General features: G+C 38.7%; 1 protein-coding gene across 2 annotated transcripts in view; it reads left to right on the top strand.

Annotated features, from left to right (window-relative positions):
- Window positions 1–1168: 1168 nt before the first annotated feature.
- RNGTT (RNA guanylyltransferase and 5'-phosphatase) overlaps window positions 1169–24703 on the top strand; it is a 132426-nt gene continuing 108891 nt past the window's right edge. For both annotated transcript variants that reach the window (XM_088138398.1, XM_007421783.4), the window contains exons 1-5: window positions 1169–1365; window positions 5026–5135; window positions 5812–5915; window positions 5993–6081; window positions 11757–11832. In XM_088138398.1, coding sequence (XP_087994524.1) covers window positions 1302–1365; window positions 5026–5135; window positions 5812–5915; window positions 5993–6081; window positions 11757–11832 — 443 coding nt within the window. In that variant the 5' untranslated portion in view covers window positions 1169–1301. The remainder of the gene's footprint in view (window positions 1366–5025; window positions 5136–5811; window positions 5916–5992; window positions 6082–11756; window positions 11833–24703) is intronic.

Raw genomic sequence — 24703 nt, 5'->3', positions numbered from 1 at the left:
TACAACTGAATTGTAATGTAAGCCTTTTAGAGGATGAATAGGAAACTTTACTGAAGGCAGAAGAATGGGCAAAAATGAAGTCATAGCATTGCCAACAAAGGTACAGTATGGAGAAATAGGATCAGCTGGAAAACTGGAAAACAGAATGGACAAAATGGCTGCCTAAAAAGAGGACAAATGTACAGGGGAATGGCTTGCTGCCTTGCTAGAAGCAACAGCTGGACGAGATTCAGAGAGAGCTAAGCTGATTATCCCCAGGAAAGACTCTTGAGGCTACCAATGCCATCAAAGCTTTTACCTGTCTGCTGCCTGAGAGATGGCATTTGAGTAGGGCTGCTGTAACTGGCTGTACAAACCCATATGTCCTCAAAGATTTAAGTTTTCTGTGTCTCTTCCTGCCATTTTTGCAGTTCAGATATGGTAGGCCATGTGAGTACAGCATGGGCATTATGAACAATAATCTCTTTAATAAAATTTAGTTGTACTAAATTGATTTCAGTGTTTATGGTATGAATACTTTATAGTATGAAACACCTGAATACTGTACACTCACGTTAGAGTAAGTCTGATTATCATGAAATCATCATGGTGCAGAAAAAGTAAATCTGAAGTCACTTTCATCTCCTTCCTCAATTATCTGGCCCTGCCAAGGTTTCATTTGACATGGCTTTATTCCTGTCTGAAAGTTATGATGGAATTTATAAATCAGGGTCAGGATTTGTTTTGGAGGTTTTTACAGGAGATATATATATATTTAAATATATATATAATTTAAAATGAGAAAAAACCGAGTGCAGATTCCTATGCAAGAATCTGTGCCACATTTACAGCTGTGTTTTTCAAACTCGGCAATTTTAAGATGTGTGGACTTCAACTCCCAGAATTCCCCATGCTGGCTGGCTTAAACTTAAAGTTGCCGAGTTTGAAAAATACTGATGTACAATGCGTTTAAGTGTGTGATTACCACAATGGAAATTCCTAAGCCAAGCCAGAAATTAAAACGCATGCACTCTTCATCTTTCTGTCTCTATAGGAAAAAGCATGACCCTTCCCGTGGAGAGTCATACTGCCATAGAGACTAACCGCTCCGCCCTTCTTGAGTTCGCAGAGCGGTGGTGGCGCAAAGGATCCCGGAAGCGGAACCGGTTACGGTCAGCCGCGGGGCATTGTGGTTTGGCGGCGTTAACTGCGGGACGACGAAGTGGCTGAAGCGACCGTTGGTGGGGACCCGCGAGTCCCGTCGCCTCTGACGGCGAGTGCTTCCGGTAGTACCGGCTGCGGCCATTGCATTCGGCCCTGCTATGTCCTTCAACAAGATCCCACCGCGGTGGCTGAACTGCCCGAGGCGCGGACAGCCCGTGGCAGGTAAGCTGTGGTGGGACGCTTGACGGCGTGCCAGGCTTTGATAAGAGAGCCTGTCGCGTTGAGCGTGGCCTCCTCCGGGGACCCCGCCGTCTTGTCAAGGTCTGTGCTGCTCGAGCATCTCTTTCGCCTGTGGAGGACTGAGCAGCTGCCACATGTCGTATGGGGGTCTTCTGTCTGTTGGACCAGTAGGCTTATTCGTATGGGTAAATCATTGTTCTGTGCCACGATCAACTGGTGATGAGGTGCTGAGCCTGATTTTAGAGGAGGGGGCAGAGAGGAGTTTCCTCTTTAGCCGTTTGGGTAGTATTTTTGTGAAAGGAAGGGAAAGTGCAGATATTTCTCTTAACTTTCTTGCTCTGAAGGAAGGAGAGAAAAGAGCCCTTTCTGTAATGTGTGAATACATTCAAGTATTAATTCACTGAACCCACTACAAGTAACATAAACATAAATAACCCCCAAGCAGCTTGATAGGAGCAAACCAGTGGATTACCAGCTTTGGATCAAGTGTACCTACCCAATTAAACACCTAGATTAATTATGGTCCCAAATCAGAAAATTGAGCCATGCTGCACAAACAGCAGGGACAGCTTCTTGCCTGATTTAGAAAAGGGAGGGGGGAATTGGAGAAATTATTTGGGACACTTAATTGTGCTAGTTAATTTAATCCTTTAAAGTAAAATGTGACCATGAAATAGCCCAATAGAGCTTGAGTTACATAAGGAAAACTAAAGCTATGCCGTAGCCCAGTTCCTTGGCAATTGAAAAGGCAAATATCCACAGGCCACACTTTGTCTAAAATAAATTCAGGGGAAATTGTTTCAGCCAAGGCACCTCTTGCTTGCTAAATTTAATCACTGATGTTCACTTTATTGATTGCTGTTACCATATCTGTGGGTTGCTGACTAGAGGCCTTGTTTAGAATGACTCAGACCCTCCTAGGGAGGGAGGGATCAGAAGAACCTCTTAAGGGCTGCAGTGAGGACATATTCTAGACATCTGATAGATAAAATCATTTAGATTTGCCTTGAGTTGGACTCTGGCTGGGCTGGTTCTACTGCATTGGCTGAGACAGGATCTTTGTTATCTGAGAAAATTTTGAGCCTGTGAATTTTAAGGAAGCGGACAGGATTCTAAGGGCTGTTAATGCAGCAATCATTGTGACAGATCCATGTCTTCCTGACTGGTTAAGGCCACTTAGGAGGTGACATGTGGTTGGGCCCAATGCATTCTTGAGTGAGATGATAGTACCTCCTGCCTTGAAGAAGGCAATGGTGCATCCCCTCCTCAAGAAACTATCACTGAATCCAAAAGTATTGGATAATTTCTAATCAGTCTCTAACCTTTTCTTTTTGGGTAAGTTTGTGGAGAAGTGGTAGGGCAGCAGCTCTAAAGGGCCTTGGAGGAACCACATTATCTAGACCCTTTTTAGTTAGGGTTTAAACTTGGCTGTAGCAAGTTTAACAGTGCTGAAACAGCACTGATGGTGTTACCTCTGGTGGGACTGGGATAGCAATGATGCCACTCTCCTGGTCATTCTTGATCTCTCAGTTGCTTTCAATACCATTATTTATGGTATCTTTCTGAAATGGCTCTGAGGGTAGGGAGTGGAGACATTTCTGAGGGTAGGGAGTGGAAGTGGTTTTCTTCCTTTCTCTAGAATCAGTTTCAGTTGATGTTGGTGGAGAGAGATTGAAGCTGAAGCCCTTGCTTTGTGTGGTTCTTCAGGTCTCAGCTTTCTTCTCACTCATGTTAACATCTATGTGAGGCTGGTGGGTGAGGTCATCCAGAGGTATCAACAATGCATATATGATACTCAGTTGTATATCACAATTTCAGACTGACCAAGTGATGCTGTCGAGGTTCTGTCTTAGTGCCTGCAGGCTGTTAGAGTCTAGATGGGAAAAAATAAGCTTAGATGGAATTATAGAAAGACCAAGTGGCTGTGAGTTCAAGAATTCTTTATTTCTGGTGGCTCTCTAGCTCTAGATAGGGCTGCATTTCCCCAGACAAAACCAGTACACAATTTGAGGTCCTTATAGATTCTCAGTTCTTGATCAAAGAGCAAAGTGGCCTTTGCATAGATCTGCTTGTGCATCTATTGCACCCTTTTCTAGAGTAGAAGACTCTTATCATAGTCACTTATGTTTGTTCACCTCTTCTTTGAATTAGTGCAATGGACTTTACGTAGGAATAGCCTTGAAGGCCACTTGGAAGCAACAGCTGATCCAGTATGTGGTAGCATCTTGGTTCACCCATGTGACACCTCTCCTTTGTGAGCTCCACTAGTTACCAGTTGGCTTCCAGTTGCAATTCAATGTGTTGGTTGTCATCTTTAAAGCCTTTCCTGGCTTATGGACTGGACATTTATAGGAACACTTGTTTCCAATTATTTCTGCCTATCCTATAAGATCTGGCAGGTTGACATGTTCCAGGTCCTATCGACAAAGCAATGCCATCTTATGAGATTTCAGGCATTCTCAGCCACTGGTCTCCCTGAGGAGTGCATGATCTCCCTGATCTTGCTGCCTTTTAGGAAAGCCTTAAAAACTTGGCTTTTCTAGCAGGCCCTAGGCCAGGGCCATTCATAAGACTGCATTAGCATTATAATATTTTTATTTTGTGTATATTTTTGTATGGTTTTTTCTGTATGTTTCTTTCTATATCTACTTTTGCAGTGTTTTGGTTTTATCTGTTTCCTTATAGTTAGTTTTTATAATGTATTTTTAATTTCTTATATGTTGCCCTGAGTTCTGATTAGGTAGCTTATAAATTGAATACATAAATACATGGATTGCATAATATTTTTCATTGTATGGATGCATTTAATTTTATAGTTTCTGGAGACTCATATATAGTGAATACTGAAATAACTTTGATAATAATGCAGTAATACATAAAACCCCAAAAGCTATTGGTTAAAAACAAATGTTTAGAAAATGTATGCAGTCAGAGTAAACTGCAGCCAGTAGAACACTTGCAAAGTTATTGTAATGATGTGGCTCGGGTGTGGACAACCATATTCTGGACTAACTAAAGCTAAATTTCTTTTCAGAGACAGTCAGATGTTGAACGCTGTATGGTAACCAAGTTGAGAAGTTATCCTTTCTTGTTCACATCTAGTCCATTAATTAAACCTGATGAAACACTTTATTTTTCACAGCTATCATGTGACAATTCAGTAGCTAGGCCAGATCCGATAGTTTTCTTGTATTCTTTTACTTCAGGAGAGTATAGTCAGTGCTGTTTGCATAATTTTTGTCCCTGAACAGCTCCATGTTATCTGATTCAATTTTGGACTATTCACCCTCATATAATTTGTTATTTATTTTAAACGGATATGGGTTTAGGCATTAATTGGATATGGCTAATAAAGGGTTTAATTAGATCAACACAGTTGCTCCAGCTGTGTGGGTGCTTTCAGAGCATTCACAATGGATGGGAAATTATTTAATAATGCTTTTCAGTGGTATGATACTGGACATTGCACTACAGTATTTTATTTTGGGTAGTTTACAGTTATAGATAACATTGAATTATGTCATAAACTGCTATAATTCTTTGTCCTAATGAAAATTTTTATCATGATTCAAGCAAACAGACATTTTTTAAGGCTTCATGTTCATTACATGCATTTTTTTTGTTTAAATTGCTGCCAAACAGGAATATTTTTACCTCTGAAGACAATGCTAGGACCAAAATATGATGATCAAGTTGCTGAAGAGTATCGTTTCCATCCCTGTATGTTATCCAACTATTTAAAGAGTCTCAAGGTAAAGGATATAACTGAATTTTTCTTTACTATCTAAGTAGTAAAGTTGTTTTTTTTTTTTACTATTTTACCAACAGTTTTTTTTTCTCTGAGAATGCTAACTTTAGAAATATCTAGTTAAGAAGATTATTGGTTATTGGAGGTCATAGCAGAGGGTGAATCAGCGGAGAGAAGCAGCATAGATATAACTAACCTTTATTTCCATATTGTCTTTCCAATAGATTTAATATGGGTGGAATACAGTACAAAGCTTATTTTCCATGAACAGAACTGTATCTAGGAGAATTGGGAGAAGGTGATTTTTCCCTCCTCCTACTTCCCTCTGTGCCTTCCTCCCCAAATTGGTTTCAGAGGATTCCCCTAACACTAAATCAGGTGGGGAGTATACAGGCAGCAGGAAGGGGAGCCACACTTTCTCCTGACAAAGGCAGTTTTGGCAATGGGAGAGAAGCATTGGACTCCATTCTCTCTCTTGTAAATTCTGTATATATGAGGCTTGCAATAATGTAAGTTGTGATATACATAGCCATGTTATTTCCATAGTGTATCTGTAACATCAAAAAAGCTACTTCTGAATATTAACCATTAGAGTTATGTATGGTTATCATAAAATACATAAAGTGATATTCATTATATGTGTAACTTCATATATCAAACTCTAATTTTATTACTTTCAGGTTAAGATGGGTCTGCTAATAGACTTGACCAATACCACTAGGTTCTATGACAGGAGTGATATAGAAAAGGATGGCATCACTTATGTAAAGCTTCAATGTAAAGGGTAAGCTAATGCGACTCATGAATATTGTTTTATGTAGGAAAAGCCTTGCTATAACTTGACTCTTCTCTTCTTGGTAGACATGGAGAGTGTCCCACACCTGAGAACACAGAAACATTCATTCGTATATGTGAACATTTTCGTAATAAGAACCCAACAGAGCTTATAGGTATGTATATTTAACCTGTTGTGTGACTATTTTCTGTCTGGCTTGTTTGTTTTTCCATGTAACATACTTATGGTCCATTTGCTATTTTCCATTGTACACAAACGTTTCATGATGTAATACTCCAGCCTGCATTGAATCATGACAGCAAGCAATAGAACTAAGAAACAAAATAGGATGAAATACTGGAATGTTGGAAATAAATATTCCTGATAATATTTGTACAAAGGGCAAGCCTGAATGAATGTTATGGACTGTATTTAGTTTTTCATTAACCTAGATAAACTGTACAGTATATTGCTAGCACCAATGTCTATCTTGCTGAATAGTGAAGCATCAAGATGAATAGTCAAAGTTGAAATCCAAATATTTTAATCAGAAAATTAAGCGTTGACCTATTGTAGGGAATCATTGAGATGATCTTGGAAAAGGTATCCAGAGGCCATTAGGACAACAGGTATAGAAGAAGCATGCATGAAGCCTGAATGAGTGGGGGATGGGGATGGGGGGAAGTATTAGAAAGAGACAGACTGGCTCCACCCTGACTCTGAAATAAAGAAGGGAAGGAATAACACAAGCAAACTTGCTAGATTCTGTTACTATAACCTATCTCAATACAGTGTAGTTCTAGTTGTCCTGTAGAATCAGTTTCTTCATCTGTCTACCTCAACTTTGAAATTTATTGCAGGTCTTTTTTCACCACTTGATTGTACTGGACTTGTACAAGAACAAAAGTTAACAGAGAAGTGTAAGGGTCTGAATAAATGTTACTATAGTAATGCCTTACTGGGTTGCACACTTTTTTTGACATTAATTCCCATCTTTAACTTATGGCATTTATTATAGTGCAGTGCCAAATGCTGATTGATAGCTTACTGATTTTGATTAGTGTCAAATATTAGTGTGTAGGTGTGGATACAACCTAAACTGCAAAAGTTGTTCAAATTATTAATCAGAGTAAGTGGGACTCCTGTAGATGTAACAGTGTAACTTGATTAGTTCCAAAAGAGGAAAGTGCATAAGGGAGACATGAGCCATAAGCCTTATCTCCTTATATTTAAGAGACTGAGCAGCATTGTGTCTCCGGTACAGCACTGTGCGAGTTGTTATGTCATGCATAATACCCTACAGTGCTTTCTTTGTGACAGTTTCTAAATGTACTTTGTAATTGCAGAACATGTTATATACAGGTAGTCCTCATTTAACAACCAGTTGTTCAGTGACCATTTGAACTTACAATAGTGCTGAATGAGTGGTAGTTACAATCAGACCTCATACTTATGGCTAGTGCAGCGTTCCCATGGTCATGTGATTGCAATTTATGACCTTCCCTGCCAGCTTCCCACAAGCAAAGCCAGTGGGAAGCTGGCAGGAAGTTGGAAGTCATGGTCACGTGAGTTCCTTACTTAATGATCTGCACAGTCCTCATTCAATGACAGCAAATGGGACGGCTAGAACTGCCATCACTAAGCGGTGTGGTCATGTGGTTTTTTGACTTATGACCACATTGCTTAACAACGGAGTTTCCAATCCCAGTTAGTGTCGTTAAACAAGGACTACCTACATGTCATTTTACTTACGTACCACACAACTTCTTTGCATGGTTAAATACCTGTGCCTAGCTTTCTTGAAGAGAGGCCAAAATGATTGTATCAATTGCCTTTTAAATTCTTAATAATTCACTTCCAAAAGAAGTTTAATCTTAATATTGGAAAATTAGTACATTCTAATCTACATTCTAAACTTGATTGTGAAGATCTTGACCAGCAATGTTAAAAATTTTAAGAAAATCGTGTTTTTCATACATATGAACAATTGAAATATGTAGCATTTGGTATTTGCTTGTATATAAATAAATAAGATTCAAAATAAATATATACAAATACAAGACTATTCATTTTTACTTTCATTATACAGTTTTTATTAGTCCCTACTACTAGCAGAAATACAAGTAGAAATAAAGGATTTTTTGTGTGTGTGTGTGAAAGCAACAAGATAATGAAATTTGCTCCTGAGAGCTTCCCCTTCAATTTTCTTCTTTTGGATTGTTAAATATATTTGTCAAATTCCAAATGATGCCTACATTTAGTTATAAATAAACTATTTTCTTTTTAACCTAAATTATTAAAGGGCTTCACTTTTTTTATTTTACCAGAGAAATTGAATTCTTTACTTAGTCTTCTGTGTATGTTGCTTTATAGTAAGCATATGTATCATATTAAAATAACTATTGAATACCAGTGAAACTGGACAAAGAAGCATCAATAACCTGTGAATGATTCAAGCTCTAGTAATCAAAGTCAAGGAGCACAGAGGAAAAATGAGACTATGATTAAATATAAATAAGATCAAATTAATGACAAGCCCAGCAGCCAGTGTTAGAATAGAAGATATTGAAGTGATGGATAGTTTCTTTCTTTTAGGATTGACTATCAACAATAAAGGAACAAGCAGTCAAGAAGTACGCTGCGGACTAGCTTTTAGTGGGGTAGCAGTGAAAGCCTTGGAAAAGATATATGGATACTGTCTGTACCAACAAAGATTGGAATCATGCAGACAACGGTTCTCCCTGTGGGAGCAAAAGTTGGACTTTGAAGAAACCAGATGCAGAGATATGCTTCTCAACTTTGTTGTTAGAGAAGACTCTTGAAAATACCATGGATAGTCCAGAAAACAAAGGGAAAACAAGCGGATAATAGAACAAATCAGTCCAATGCTCTCATTTGAAGCACAAATCACCAGGCTCAAATTACCAGATTTTGGACGCATTATGTGAAGGCCTAACTGTCTTGAGAAGTCTGTAATGCTGTGAGAGGGGGAAGAAAAGAAAGAGAAGATGATAACCAACAGCAAAGTAGATGGATTCAATTATAGTGGCACTGGATGCATGTTGGAAGATCTGAAGGGCCAGGTTGGGAACAGATCATCCTGAGAAGGTCTATATGTGATTGCTAAGAGTCAACACCAACTTGATGGCACATAATCAATTCCATGCTAAATTGAACTGAGCTACTTCAAACAGATTTTGGGAGATTCCAAATTGATACAAGGCAAGAAGCCTGAATCCAGATTTACGGACTTTTGAACCTATGTTAGCGTTTTGGAATTTGGAAGGACACTGACAGATATATTCACACAATTTTATAGATCTGTCCCCAGGGTCTTTATATTAAAGAAAATACCTGGGTATCGAAAAGAATGGATGTAGTTTTGTAATTTTATCTTTCAACAACAGTAGTGGATAAATAACATCATTGATGGAAGTTCTGACCACATAAGTCGACAATTGCATTCTGTGAATTTGCGCTTTAATACCTGTTTTAATACCTGTTTTTTGATATGTGAGAATTTTCAGCTACATGATATTTAGTAGGAGAAATTGATCTGTTAGCATAGGGAACATACTGTGCTTTTATCCAGCATAAAATGATCAGTATCAAGTTATATTCCTGTGCTTCTTGGATGTTAAGTTTTTTAAACTTATTAATTATCTAGTAGATTGCTAAAGAGAAAACTGTTACACTTCTCCACATAGCTAAAAAAAATTGATGGAGGACTGCATAATAACTGTAATACCATCTTGCCTTACTTCTTTTGCTATATGCACTTGACTTTGCTGGAGCCATATAAGCTTTGGTTTGCTTCTCTTGAAGTGTGTTTCCTGAATAGTGGTCTTTCACTTACTTTCATAGAATAAAATGACTCTCTTTGTAAAAATGAGAAAAACTCAATGAATTGGATTAACGTATTGACATTAAAGGTTTCATAAGAGTTTAAGTCATATTTAAGTCAGTCTATATGACACTGAACAAAGTAAAGGCAGTAAGTTTAGAAAGACCAACTGTAGGTAAAGTCTTAATTACTCCAATATTGAAACATAAAAACCATGAAAGACAGTGCTCCTAAACAAACTTATTTACTCTAATGAGTTGCTGTCCAGAATAATTGCAACAGATATTTATTCATTCATTCATTCATTCATTCATTCATTCATTCATTCATTCATTCATTCATTTTTCAAATTTGTATGCCGCCCATCGAACACATCACTGTCTGACAGCCTTATTTGAATTTTAACTAACACACGTGAGCAGGAGGTTTTTTCCTGGCCACTAGATGGCGATATTACCACAGAAATAAGGCAGGTGTGTGTTTTGGATTTTTTTTTTAGCACTACTGGTGCATTGTTTTAATTGAATGCAGTCTTTAGAATTTTCTTACAACAGTTACTGATTGCTGATGTGCAATCAGTTTTAAGCTATATTGAAATGCAAGCTATGACTGAAAAATCCTGTGAGAGTAGGAGAGTTCTGAGGCCCATCTATTCCAGAAATGTGGTCCTCAACAGTAGCTGGTTAGGTGATTCTGGCAATCCCATAAGACTTACGTGAAGCAATAGCCCTCATTTCAGCAACTGATGTTGAGATGCAAGCATCTGCTGCTTTGAACCTGGAATAGCTGCTGAATATACTTTCCTCCCATAATCTGTCTGATGCTCTTTTGGTGCTATATAGGCAGCAGATTTCACCTATTGTGAGTATTGTAAGTTAAGTGTTGAATGAAGAAATTATTTCTTTTGCCTTACATTGTGACAGTAGCATTTTTCCCCTTGTTGTAAATTGGGCTAAACAGCTTGTTGAAGGCTAGTCTCTTAAGTGGCATGCATCAGGAAGGCCTAGCAATCAGGTTTGGTCATAAAATCTGACTGTAAACTATAAATGGTAAAGGGGATTTCCTGTTTAAGCTGGGTGGTGGAACACTCACTTCTAAAAAGATAAAGGCAGTCTACCCAAGAAGAAGCTACTGTGCCAGGAAAGAATCTTCTCCAGGTGCTAATGAGAAAGAAGGGGTGGTGGTGGTGGATGAGAACCAGAAAGTATAGGGTACCTACTACCTTAGTTTAACAGAAACTGGAGAGGTTGTCCACTCATGTGATGATGCTAAATGAAATATCTTTGTATGTATTTAATTGCAAGTAAATAAGTTCATTTTTTTCCTTTCCTGGTTTCAATCCTAAATTTATTCCAATGGATAGTTAAAGCCATTGATACTAAGTTATTTTTATGCAGGCTTTTGGTATGAATGGATTATTAGCTATGTGGCTTTGTCAGGAATTTGTTCAGAGAAGTGTGCAGTCATTCAAAGGAATCTGACAACTGAGCAGGTATATTGTTTTGTACTGAAGAAGTAGACTATTGTCTTGGCTCTCCCACCAAAACATGTATATGCAAAATAAAAGGAAGAAAAAATATTTTTCAATTCTGATAGAAATATTCTTAAACTATATCCAGGACCATTCAGTATATTTTTTTCCCCATGTGCTGGAAGCAATTGAAATTGTGTGATACTTGCTGACACTTTAGAGCTGGAGGGTGATGCTTGAAAAATGTTTGGAGAAATGCCTTCCATATTGATAGGTTGCTCTTAATCCCTAGTTCTGACTGTGGAAAGCAAAGAACTGAGGTGTCTGCTTCATTGGGGAACCACTTATGTAGTCAGACCTGTTCACGCTCTGATTTCCTCCTGCAGGGAAGGAAGAACTAGATGGTATGGGAAAAGAGTGATTTGTAACATGATAACTGATGACTCATTCCCTTGTAAGGGAGGTGAACATTCCTGATGCTTTTAAATGGTCTTGGTAATTGCAATTATATCTTTTCTTCAATTTTGCTTTCTAGGTGTTCACTGTACGCATGGTTTCAATCGTACTGGTTTTCTTATCTGTGCCTTTCTGGTTGAAAAGTTGGATTGGAGGTAATTTTTTTTTTAAAAAAGGATAATACTTTTTGGCAATATTATAGCAATAATGGCATAACTGTATTATTTTACATATATTGTGGATGCTGTTAATTATGGACCATTTTTACTATGTCTTGCTAGTATAAGTATACAAAATTAAAGTGGCTGTTCATAATATTTTGTGCTATATAGTATCTGCCAACTTTCCAATATGTCATCAATGAATGAACATTCATTGATGGATTTTATTATTGCCAGATAGAAAGTAATAATGTTTAGATTAATTTAATTCAAGACTGACCTGGACCTTTAGAAAAAGCCTGACACCTTTCAGGTGTTTTGAAGGTAATTAAGTTTGACTTGATATCTGTTTCAGGAGAGATTTGGAAAAATAATGCTCCTTTCTCCCTAGTCTACCATTATCATTGCTGTTATTATTAAATTTGTGTGCTGTCAAACTCAATCAGACTTATGGTGGCTTACAATTAATGGGTTTTTTTTGTTTGTTTCTTGGCAACTGTGATGAAATTTTCTGATAAATTTAACTTATGAGGTAATGAATAAGAATATGTCAAACTGACTCTCCAAGGTTGGAACACTCTGGAATGTTCCATGTTTCTTTCAGATTGTTATAGTCTAGTTATTTTGGAAGTAATTTGGTAGGTTTTGGAAATCTTCCAGAGCAGGAAGTAATTTGCAGTCTTCTGGACATGGGTCAGCTCTGGAACAGTGTAGTGGGCTGAAGGAATAGCCTTGAGCCCCAGGAGGAAGAGCCTCTAGGAAGACAGTGGTCAGATAAAAGAAACCTGAGTCCAGGGCAGAACTGTATCTGGAGAAAACATCACAGACAAGACCCTCCCTCGTTCTCACAAAGATAAAGGGAGGGAGGGGAGGAGCTCATTCAGACTTGCTAGATTCTGTTATAATATATTTATAATAAAAGTAATATTGGCATGCATGACTTTGGTTTCCCATTCTGGTCTACTTCTGCTCTTCCTCCGGTCCCTCAAGGCTATCCCCTTGGCGTACTGTAAAAAGTGAGGTTTCCACACAGCTAGGATTGAAGCATATGAGCTTTCACAGAAAGCAGGAAAGTTATTTGTATAGTACTCCTTAAAATCTGTATTTTTTAAGGTTAATTTATTTCTTTGGGACTTAATGTAATGAAAATTATAGCAGCTATAGTCCTAATGGTGACAAATATCACTGCCAACATTTAGACAGATAGGTTGAGATGGTTCTCTGCAGAAAAAAGGAAGAGATGTAGATAAAGAATTATGGTGCCCATTCTTGAATATGGTGAAACTAATTTTCAAGGATTTAGGCATCATAGAAGTATAAGGGATTAACAGCCCTCCAAAATCAAATAAGTCAGTCATTGTGCCATGCTGTTCATAAACATTGTCATATAGCTGCTTAGGGTAACAATGTAATGAACAAGTGATAAAATTAAAGCTTTTAAATACTAAGTTCTTTTCCCATTCTAGAGATGCTACAGTTAGAGCAATCAATGTTTAATAGAAGAGCAGACCTATAAAAAAATAAATGTTTCTGCTTTCTCTTCACCCCAATCTGCAGTTTTACACATGTAACATTTTCCCCTCTTTTCTGGTGAGGGCTTAGATGCTACCCTTTGTTGCCTACCAGAGTTCTGGAGAGATAGGTCAGCTATGAAATTCATAAAAGTCCAGGTGTAGAGTTGAATAGGTTCAGACCTGTTCATTTCATTCTGTATAAATGAAAATTTAATACAATAATTTTGCTTTCTCCCATGATTTGAACTTTGGCCCAATCGAACATGTCCCATAGATTTTAGAAAATAATGTTTTGCAACTTTTTGGAACTTTATGAACACTATATTGTTTCTTCTTTGTTTTTTATTAAGTAAGCAAAACAGCAAGACAAAAACTTTTAAAAAAAGTAAAAAAAAAGTAAAACAGACATTAAAACAATTATATAGAAATGATTTTAAGAAGAAATGCAAACATTTTTCATATCTGTAAAAAGTATACAAAGGTAATTTATTAGAAAATATATTAGTATAACTCATAAATGGTGAGTAAATTTGAATAAATGAAACTTTCGTTGTATGGTTTTTCAAAATTGATGTATTATTTTATTAAAGCAGTTTCTAACACTTTTAAATACCATTGGTTCAATGGAATGAACTTAGTTTTCCAGTGTTTTGTGATAACTTGCTAATAAACAATAGGCATTAAATCATTTTTTTTAATGTTGCAAAAATGGACATGCTAGGAAATATAAATAATAACCTAACAACAGGATTCATTATAAAAGATTACTGGCTCACATTCCTGATTCAAAAACTTTTGACCTGAAGAGGTGAATAGTTGGCATTACCATCCAAAAATGCTAATATGTACCAATTTGCTTGCAATCCCCACCAGTGCAGTCTAGGAAATGTACCATTTATATAATGTAATTTTAGTGAAGTGTAATGCCACCTATGGAGTTTTTCATGCCATTTCTTGATGATTTCCTGAACTAAGTTTAAAAGGAATTGTATATCACAGAGAGCCCCAGTAAGATTTATCAAACTGAAATTACAACTCAACTTTCCAGAGATTTTAAAAATTATTTTAAAGAGAACCTGTTGTGTTTAATATAAGAGCTTTAAATGGTATTGGTTGGATTCCCTTGTCTTTCTGCCTTGCTTCTAAAAAAAAGTGGGTTCTGAGCACGCTTGAGCAAAGGGACCTTTCCACGCCTTAGAAATGGTTCCATTTTCCTTTGCTGAGGAAAGCATGCTTTGACCAAAGTGAAACTTTCCTTCAAAGCTTTGCATAGCACTCCTAGTGATATGAATACAGAGCTGGGCTGTGAAAATCCTTTCAAAGAAGTGCATTGCAATGTGTGGGAGTGTGTAAGAAGTACTTTTCTTTGAATCATTAAATCAGCCAGATCTTTTTCTGGGCCTGTGCAGCTGCTTCTTGTGGCACATTAAATATTAATATGCTTATTTTGGCATAATGGACTGGAGACTATTTCATCAGAAATTTGAAGCATAATACTAAATTGGCAGGCATACAATAGGGGAAAGGAAGGGTGAAAATTGACATTACATGAAAAAGATGGGAGACTGTTTTAGTAGTGGCTGCATGGCAATTGAAGGAGGAAGCAAGGACAGTTATGCACGTGCATGTGCTTTCAGAGCTACATCATGAGCATGAAAAAAGATGTGGCTGTTTTAAAGATGCAAAGAGAGATGTTTATTATGGCATCATGTGCTTGAAAACCATCTCTTCTAAAGAATGTTCATAGCTGGTATTAATAGAATCTCCACTGATCAGATTGGCTATTCCAGGGTGACTGTTTTTTTTTAAAAAGGGTAATCTTATACCATATGTACTCAGGACTAACCCTGTTTCATTCAGAAAGCTAAACACAATCTATGCTCTATATATGATAAAGGTCAGAGATTTGAAAATACTGGATTTGAATCAGTATTTGTATCTACTTTTTTTTAAAAAAAATCATCTTGAGATGATGATATGTGCAATTAGCAGTGTGGCTTGGATACACAGTTATATACACTGAAATAGTGTTTATTTGTGGTGCTTTTTTATGGTTTAAAATTTCAAGATTATTGAGATTTTTTTTTTTACATTCTGTTCAGTTAACTTGAAGATTATATCCAGGAAAAGTTAGGATTTTAGTAATACAGTTTCTTTGTCAAATGCTCAGGTGAATTGGAAAGTTCTTGAAGAGCTTATATTGCTTTCCTCCAATAATGAAAATGTTGAATTCTATATACCAGCAGTAGCTAATTCTTTTTTATGTTCCCACGCTTTTCACAATTCAGTTGTGTCTATACACGTATTAATAATATTTTACAGTAGCTCCTATAATACTACAGTTTATATCCAAGTACATTCTCTCCCTTTTTTGGCATTCTCAAAAAAAAATGGGGAAAGAAATATCATTGTTTGTTGCTGAAAATGGTGATCTATCTTCTTTAATTTGGATGCAAAGTTGCGGGGGGATCCTGTCTTTGGCAGAAAACAGGAAAGTGACATCCTGCCCATTCTTTTAGGCTCTTCAGCAGGCATAATTTCTGTGTGTTTGGGTTCTGTGGAACTCATCATTTTACTGTACTACAGGTGAAACTTGAAAAATTAGAATATCGTGCAAATGTTCATTTATGTCAGTAAGGATACTCAAAAGGTTTGTTCAGGAGCGGCTTGACAAGAGGAATACGACATTTGAAGCCCATGTCCAGGATCCGTCTGTGTGTGGTGGCTCTTGATGCACTAACTCCAGCCTCAGTCCACTCCTTGTGAAAGTCCCCAACACTTTTGAATGGCCTTTTCCTGACAATCCTCTCCAGGCTGCGGTCATCCCTGCTGCTTGTGCACCTTTTTCTACCACACTTTTCCCTTCCACATAACCTTCTATTGATGTGCTTTGATACAGCACTTTGGGAACATCCAACTTCTTTTGCAATTACCTTTTGGGGCTTTCCCTCCTTATGGAGGGTGTCAGTGATGGTTTTCTGCACAACTGTCAGGTCAGCAGTCTTTCCCATGCTTGTGATTCCTACTGAACCAGCCTGAGAGACCATTTAAAGGCTCAGGAACCCTTTGCAGGTGTTATGGATTCATTAGCTGATTAGAGTGGGACACTTTGAGCCTAGAATATTGAACCTTTTCACACTATTCTAATTTTCTGAGATTGTGAATTTGGGGTTTTCATGAGCTGTATGCCATAATCATCACAATTATACCAAAGTAAGGCTTGACATATCTCGCTTTGCATGTAATGTGTCTATCTCATATATTGGTTTCACCTTTTGAGTTGCCTTACTGACATAAGTGAACATTTACATGATATTCTAATTTTTCGAGTTTCACCTGTACATCCTTTCTGCCTAATATTCTGTTATGATTTTAAGTGCTCAGAGGTACATGGAATATCCTGTTGCTTTGCTTTGGTAAGTATTTCAGTGGATTTTATAATTACAGTTTTCTAGTTTTATCATTTAGCTATGGATATGTCTGTTATGCCACTAAGGGGAGATGCTTCTCTTTATCAGAAAACTGTTTTTCTGTATTTGTCTTTATAAATTTTAGTTACATTATTTATACACTGCCAGATTTTAATGTCACGTTTCTAATGCTCTCCATTAGAACCTTAAAACAATAAATGCAGTTTTTCTGCATCTAGACATTCCTTTTAGGTTCTGAAAACTGATTTATAAAATACTGTTCATATAAAAGCATGTGGGTATCTAAACTTTAGAGAATATACTATTTTTTTTCTAGTAACATTGAACACTGGCTTTATTTTTATTTTCATTCTATATTAAGTATGCTTTCTCTCAGATGGATGTAAAAAGTAATTTATCTCACTAAAATTGTTAAAAAGCATACGTGACTTCCTATGGTAACATTTCTTTACATTTACAGTTTATTTTTCATCTTATGGGACCACAGGTTTTGATAATTCCTCTAAATCAGTTGAGGGAATTATGTTGGCTAACAATTATGTTTAACACCACCAAATCATGCTATTCTAAAACTTCCTCAGTTCATGATTTCAGTGTGCTTTCCTAATATTCTGAAGTTTCTCAGCCTATTCTTAATTCACTTTCTGTATGCTAAATCACATTGATACAATTTAGTGAATATAGGCTGGCTTAATCCAAAAATCTATCATTTTAAGTATTGTATTTATAGTTATGGTAAAATGCTTCAAGTTGGACATGTTTCACTCAAAAACACCTAGTTTTCTACACCTTAATTCTTTTTATTTTTATTCTGATTATCTTAAATCTAAATCTTGAATGCCAATGGTATTTCAACATTGACTAATGCATTTCAGCTATTTTAGAATGGTGGTAATTGTAACTATTATAATTATAATTAGCTGTCAGTGGAATTCTATTACTTTATACAGTTTATGCTTTATATGTTATCTCAGTGCTTTTTGAAGTTAGCTGCTGCAGAATTTAATGCTGGTAATTTGCTTTTGAAACATGGTTTCTGCCATAGCATTCAGTGGCAAACAAAAGACTAGGTATTCACTTAACCTTTTAAGACAGGGTAATTAGTGTTCTGCACAGGCTACCTATGGGTCTGTCTCTTCCCAATGGAAACTGCCTATTGCTGTGGATCCCTTTGGGATGTGAGGGGATTGCAAACTTGGAAGCAGGCTTTCTCACTGGTCACTGCATCCCTCTGGAACAGTCTGTCCCCTGAGATCCAAATGGCAGCCACGCTTTTAGCTTCTTGGAAAATAATGAAACTCGCCTGTTTTTTCCAGTGAGCATTTGGGGCTTGAAGTGTTATGTGGTGCCATTTTAATTGCATTGTATTATTGGGCTTTCATTTATTGCTTTAAGCTATTTATTGATGTCAGTAATGCAGAATTTGTGAGTGGTTATTATTTATAATAAATAAATAATAAATACGCTTCTAAATGTTTTAAAAATCTACTGGGGAGAATGGAACCCAAATTCCAGTTCTGTCCCACTTGCTAACTATTTGTGTATTTATGTATGTATTTATATGATTTATATACAGATAGTCCTTGGTTAATGACAAATGTTTGAAGTTGCACCAGTGCTAAATGAGTGGTACTTACAACTGGTCCTCAAAGTTCTGGTCGTCACACCACCCCTGTGGTCACATGATTGATATCCAGGTGCTTGGCAACTGGCTCACACTTATGGGGGTTGCAGCATCTTGTGGTCACGTGATTTCCATTTGCAACCTTCCCTGCTGGCTTCCTACAAGTAAAGTCAATGGGGAAGCTGGCAGGGAAGGTTGCAAGTCACTCCTGCTGCTTTTTGTCCTGAGGAACCCTGCTACTGGGACTTGGCTCTGGTCCCAGTACTGGGGTTAATGTGTTTATGTCCGTAATGCATGCTCGCACTGCAGCACCCCCTCCCCTCCCCTGCCTGCATACACTCACTGCAGCACCCCCCTACCTCAGTCTATACTACTCACCTGCCCTCTGGCCTGCTTGCGAGCTGCCCAGGACTTGCAACTTCCAGTTGACTTTGCTTGTGGGAAGCCAGCAGGAAATTGCAAGTTGCAGTCAGGTGAGGTACTTACTTAACGACCTGTGATTTTCATTTAATGATGGCAAAGGGGACTGCCAGGATTGCCATTGCTAAGCAATGCGGTCATGTGACATTGCGCTTTACAACTGCATCACTTAGCGATGGAAATTCTGGTCCCAATTACTGTTGTTAAGTGAAGACTACCTCTAGCCGCCCATCTTACAGAAGTGACTCTGGGCAGCTTACAAGATTAAAACACAAAAACCCACCACACATAACTCCCCTCATGCTCCAAAAAATGAGCAATAACCTCATTCACAATTGATAATAACAAATAACTTGATCACTCCAATTGTTTCAGCTCTTAGAGGCTGATATAAAGTTTCTAACAAATGCAGCTCTGCCTGCATAACTGGTTGTTACCTCATATGATAGGTGTGGTCTGCATTCCCCCTCCCCCTTTTTTGGCCACTTTCTTCATAAGGGATCTTGGGAGGCTGTGTGCTAGTGTCCAGCCTAATTTGAGGGCGGGAGGTCAGCGAGATGGCTACACTCACACACCACACCACAGAACAGGCCCATGGTAGACTCCAAATCCCTGTCTTTTTTATTGATGTTGCCTTACCATCAACTAGGAAGATCGTATTGGCAACATTCATGCTGCTTTTTTAACTTGGATCCAAGTCTTACACTGTTGGCAAACTGCAATTTTAGCATAATTTTATCTATGTATTTAGTTACTTCTAATTGCTCCCCTTATTTGTGTTCTTTATTAATTGCTACTCTTGGCTGCTGACCCATCTGAGGTTATCTCACTAATAAAGTTTTATGTATGTTTCAGGAAGAGAAACCATGTTAGACAGCTCTCTGAATCTGCTCATCTAGTAAGAGCTGGGAGAGAAGGGTTATTAAGGATCCCTTCTCTGAGATAGACCCCATAGTCCTTCTATTACACTAACTGGTCACCTACCACAGGATTATTGCAATGTGTTCTACATGGGGCTGCCCTTGAAGAGCATTCAGAAGGTACAGCTACAGTGGTACCTTGGGTTACGAATTTAATCCGTTCCGTGACTCTGGTCGCAACCCGATTTGTTCGCAACCCGAAGCATATTTTCCCATAAGGTTCAATGTAATTACCGTTAATCCGTTCTGGCGTCCGCAGACCATGCGTCAAGGGCGGAAAAACGGCTGCGGACCACGCGGCAGGGCGGAAAAACGGCCGCGGACAACGCGGCAGGGCGGAAAAACGGCCGTGGACCGCGCAGCAGGGCGGAAAAACGGCTGCGGACCACGTGGCACAGGCGGAAAAATGGCCGCGGACCACGTGGCACGGGCAGAAAATGGCCGCGGACCATGTGGCACGGGCGGAAAAATGGCCGCGGACCACGTGTCACGGCGGAAAATGGCCGCGGATCCGGTTCATACCCCGAGGCGGAGTTCACAAACCGAGGTAAATTTTTGCAGCCGGAGCTGGTCGCAACCCGAAAAGTTCGTAAGCAGAGGCGTTTGTAACCCAAGGTACCACTGTAGTTCAAAATGCAGTGGTGCAAGCAGTAACGTGTGTTTTTCATTATGCTCATGTGTCACTGATGCTACATGAGCTGCACTGGTTGCCAGTCAGCTTCCAGGTGCAATTCAAGGTGCTGTTAAAGCCCTTCATGGCATAGGGCCTAGATATCTGAGGGATCACCTATCTCCAGTTGTTTCTGCCTCTCTGATAAGTTCTGGCAGAGTGGGTGCATACCAGCTTCCCTCTATTAAACATTGCCATCTTGTGGGGCTGAGGAAGTGGGCCTTCTCTGTCATAGCCCCCACCCTCTGGAATAGCATCCCCCCCAGAGATATGGACAGTGCTCTCCTGGGGTTCTGGGAAGCCCTTCAGACTTGGCTCTGGTCCCAGTCCTGGGGTTAATGTGTTTATGGGGTTCCTGTTGTGGTTTCTTGTTACTGTCATGGCTATTTAGCCTGGACTGTTTTTATTGTCTTTTGAATTTTATAAGCTGCCCAGAGTCTGCTGGAGTAGGCAGCCATAACAAATATAAATAATAAATAAATACATAAATACATAAATAAAGCGATGTGGAACATCTTACCCCTCTTTGTTGGGTTTCAGAAGAACTTTGAAACATGTCTCTTCAGGAAAGCATTTGGGAACAATGAAGTTAAGATTGACATAACTTTGTTACATGGACTAGTTAGGGGTAGTTTGGTATTTAGATTGTTATGATTTTATTTTACATTTTTGTTCCTTTATGTAAGCTGGTTGGAGCCATTTTGAACTGAATAGCATGCAAGATATGGTAATTAAGTGAATAAATAAATAACTGCAATTCTTCTTGTTCTTCTCTGCTCACCTGTACAAGGCAAAGGTGCTGACAGTGTAGCAGGTTTAAAGTATTTTCTAAAAATGGTGGGGAGGGTAGAATCTGGGGGAGAATTTCTTCAAGATAATAGTTCAACAGAGCCACATTTTAAAAAAGTCTCCTTTGTTACAGTGTTCTTTCAAGTAGACATTTATAATTTATTTGCTTTTGTGAGAATACATTCCCTGTAGAATAGTCTATCAGCATTTATTTCTTAAGCATGTGGATGAAGAAGAGTTATAAATGCATAATGCTGAAATAGGTTTTATAGTTTGTTTAAGGAAAGAGCATCATACCAAAAACTGTTCAAGGAACCACTGGAGCCTTATTGTATTTTCTTTAGTAACTACTTTGCTTTCTCCCAAAGCAGTTGCATTCCATGAAAGTGCAAGGCTGTTTCTTTTGTGATTGAAACAAAATATATATTAGCAGTTACTTCTATGATTTTGCTCTCCATCTCCAACAAAAGTGTACCATATTGAAGAAAATAGGTACTTAAGACTGAAACCATGCAAAGTTCCTAATATACTTTTGTTTCTCTTGATAGTTTCATACTTTCTTGACACATTATCAAAAATTCCTGAGGTGCAGTCCTGTGTGGCCCAAGGACCTTTTAGAGTTGGCAAAGCGACCTACATAGATAGTCTTACTCTCGGGTTTATCTGTATAAAAGATAAGGAAAAAAGAATTGTGAAAGAGGATAGAAAAAGCAAGCTTGGAGGTCTTGTGTTTACAGTTGAGAGAGTAAAGTCTCCTTTTGAGCTGAGCTTAACTCCTGGCAACCTCATACAGTTTTCTCAGCATTGATATAGAAGTGGTTTGCCATATCTTTCTTTCTGGCTTTTGTTTTGTTTTTGTTTTTTGCTTCCCCGGTTTAGTCAACAGCCCAGGGATTTCTTGACTCCCATCTACAGGTGAAACTCGAAAAATTAGAATATCGTGCAAATGTTCATTTATGTCAGTAAGGCAACTCAGAAGGTGAAACCAATATATGAGATAGACGCATTACATGCAAAGCGAGATATGTCAAGCCTTACTTTGGTATAATTGTGATGATTATGGCGTACAGATTATGAAAACCCCAAATTCACAATCTCATAAAATTAGAATATTACATGACATCAATAACGCAAGGATTGGAAATAGAACAATATCGGACCTCTGCAAAGTATAAGTATGCATATGTACTCAGTACTTGGTTTGGGCCCCTTTTGCAGCAATGACTGCCGCAATGCGGCGTGGCATGGATGCTATCAGCCTGTGGCACTGCTGAGGTGTTATGGACGACCAGGATGCTTCAGTAGCGGCCTTCAGCTCCGCTGCATTGTTCGGTCTCATGTCCCTCATCTTTCTCTTGGCAATGCCCCATAGATTCTCTATGGGGTTCAGGTCAGGTGAGTTTGCTGGCCAATCAAGCACAGTAATCCCATGGTCATTGAACCAGGTTTTGGTACTTTTGGCAGTGTGGGCAGGTGCCAAGTCCTGCTGGAAAATGAAGTCAGCATCCCCATAAAGCTCGTCTGCGGAAGGAAGCATGAAGTGCTCCAAAATCTCCTGGTAGACGGCTGCGTTGACCCTGGACTTAATGAAGCACAGTGGACCAACACCAGCAGATGACATGGCTCCCCAAATCAACAGAGACTGTGGAAACTTCACACTGGACTTCAAGCATCGTGCATTGTGTGCCTCTCCATTCTTCCTCCAGACTCTGGGTCCTTGGTTCCCAAATGAGATGCAAAAGTTGCTCTCATCAGAAAAGAGGACTTTGGACCACTGGGCAACAGACCAGTTCTTTTTCTGTAGCCCAGGTAAGACGCTTCTGACGTTGTTTGTTGTTCAGGAGCGGCTTGACAAGAGGAATACGACATTTGAAGCCCATGTCCAGGATCCGTCTGTGTGTGGTGGCTCTTGATGCACTAACTCCAGCCTCAGTCCACTCCTTGTGAAAGTCCCCAACACTTTTGAATGGCCTTTTCCTGACAATCCTCTCCAGGCTGCGGTCATCCCTGCTGCTTGTGCACCTTTTTCTACCACACTTTTCCCTTCCACATAACCTTCTATTGATGTGCTTTGATACAGCACTTTGGGAACATCCAACTTCTTTTGCAATTACCTTTTGGGGCTTTCCCTCCTTATGGAGGGTGTCAGTGATGGTTTTCTGCACAACTGTCAGGTCAGCAGTCTTTCCCATGCTTGTGATTCCTACTGAACCAGCCTGAGAGACCATTTAAAGGCTCAGGAACCCTTTGCAGGTGTTATGGATTCATTAGCTGATTAGAGTGGGACACTTTGAGCCTAGAATATTGAACCTTTTCACACTATTCTAATTTTCTGAGATTGTGAATTTGGGGTTTTCATGAGCTGTATGCCATAATCATCACAATTATACCAAAGTAAGGCTTGACATATCTCGCTTTGCATGTAATGTGTCTATCTCATATATTGGTTTCACCTTTTGAGTTGCCTTACTGACATAAGTGAACATTTGCATGATATTCTAATTTTTCAAGTTTCACCTGTAATTTCAAATCTGGTTCATTTGTGCTTAGTTTTTCAAGATCGGCTAAGATCAGCCAGCTAGCAGTTCTTAAAATGTTCTGGTAGCCTGTTTCTTTGGCTGGTGAGCCGTCAGGGAGGGCCAAAGGGAGCTACCTCTTGACAGAAGAAACAGTCATTTTGTTTCTGTTGTTCTGCATGGTCAGTGGTAGTTAATGACCTGTGCTTATCACTGAATTGCTCTGTGATCTCAGTGATAGTCTTGTAGGCCTTAACTTTCTGTAGTAGTTTGGGAGAAGTTTTGAAATACAGCTTTTTATATTTTTGTACAGACATGCTATAACGTCTTTGTACTGTAGACCTCTTTGAGAGTCTGGTGAAACTTATGGACCCTTTCTTGATAAAATGTATTTAAATGCATAAAATTAAATACATAGATATAGATTGTATTACAGGGTGTTCTTGGGTTATGACCATTCATTCACCAGGCTAGAAAGCAGGAGTCTGTGAGTTCTAGTCCCACATTAAGCATGGAAGCCAGCTGGGTGACTTTGGGCTAGTCACTGTCTCTCAGCCCAACTCACCTCACAGGGTGGTTGTTGTTGGGAAAATAGGAGGAGGAAGGAGTATTAGGTATGTTCACCGCCTTGAGTTATTTATAAAAATAATAAAGGTGGGATAAAAAAACTTTTAAAAAAAACTGTTCAAAGTTATGACAGCGCTGAACAAATGGTACTTATGACCAGTCCTCAGAGTTCCAGCAGTTGCAGTATCCCTGAGGTCACATAATTGTGATCTGGGTGTTGGCGCCCAGCTCATGATTATGACATTGCAGCAAGCCGCAGTCATGTGATTGTGATTTCTGATGTTCCCTGCCGGCTTCCCACAAGCAAAGTCAGTGGGGAAGCCAGCAGAAAGTCAGAAATCATGATCACGTGAGGTCCTTGCTTAACAACCCATGTGGTCCTCAGGTTACGATGGCAACTGTGAGTGCTGGAAT

Source organism: Python bivittatus, unplaced genomic scaffold (genome assembly GCF_059951505.1).
Source record: "Python bivittatus isolate LINGU-HERP-01145 unplaced genomic scaffold, Pbiv_v1 ctg000020_np1212, whole genome shotgun sequence".
Taxonomy (NCBI): domain Eukaryota; kingdom Metazoa; phylum Chordata; class Lepidosauria; order Squamata; family Pythonidae; genus Python; species Python bivittatus.
The sequence above is the reverse complement of the archived record's forward strand: the minus strand, read 5'-3'. Positions and strand labels throughout refer to the sequence as shown.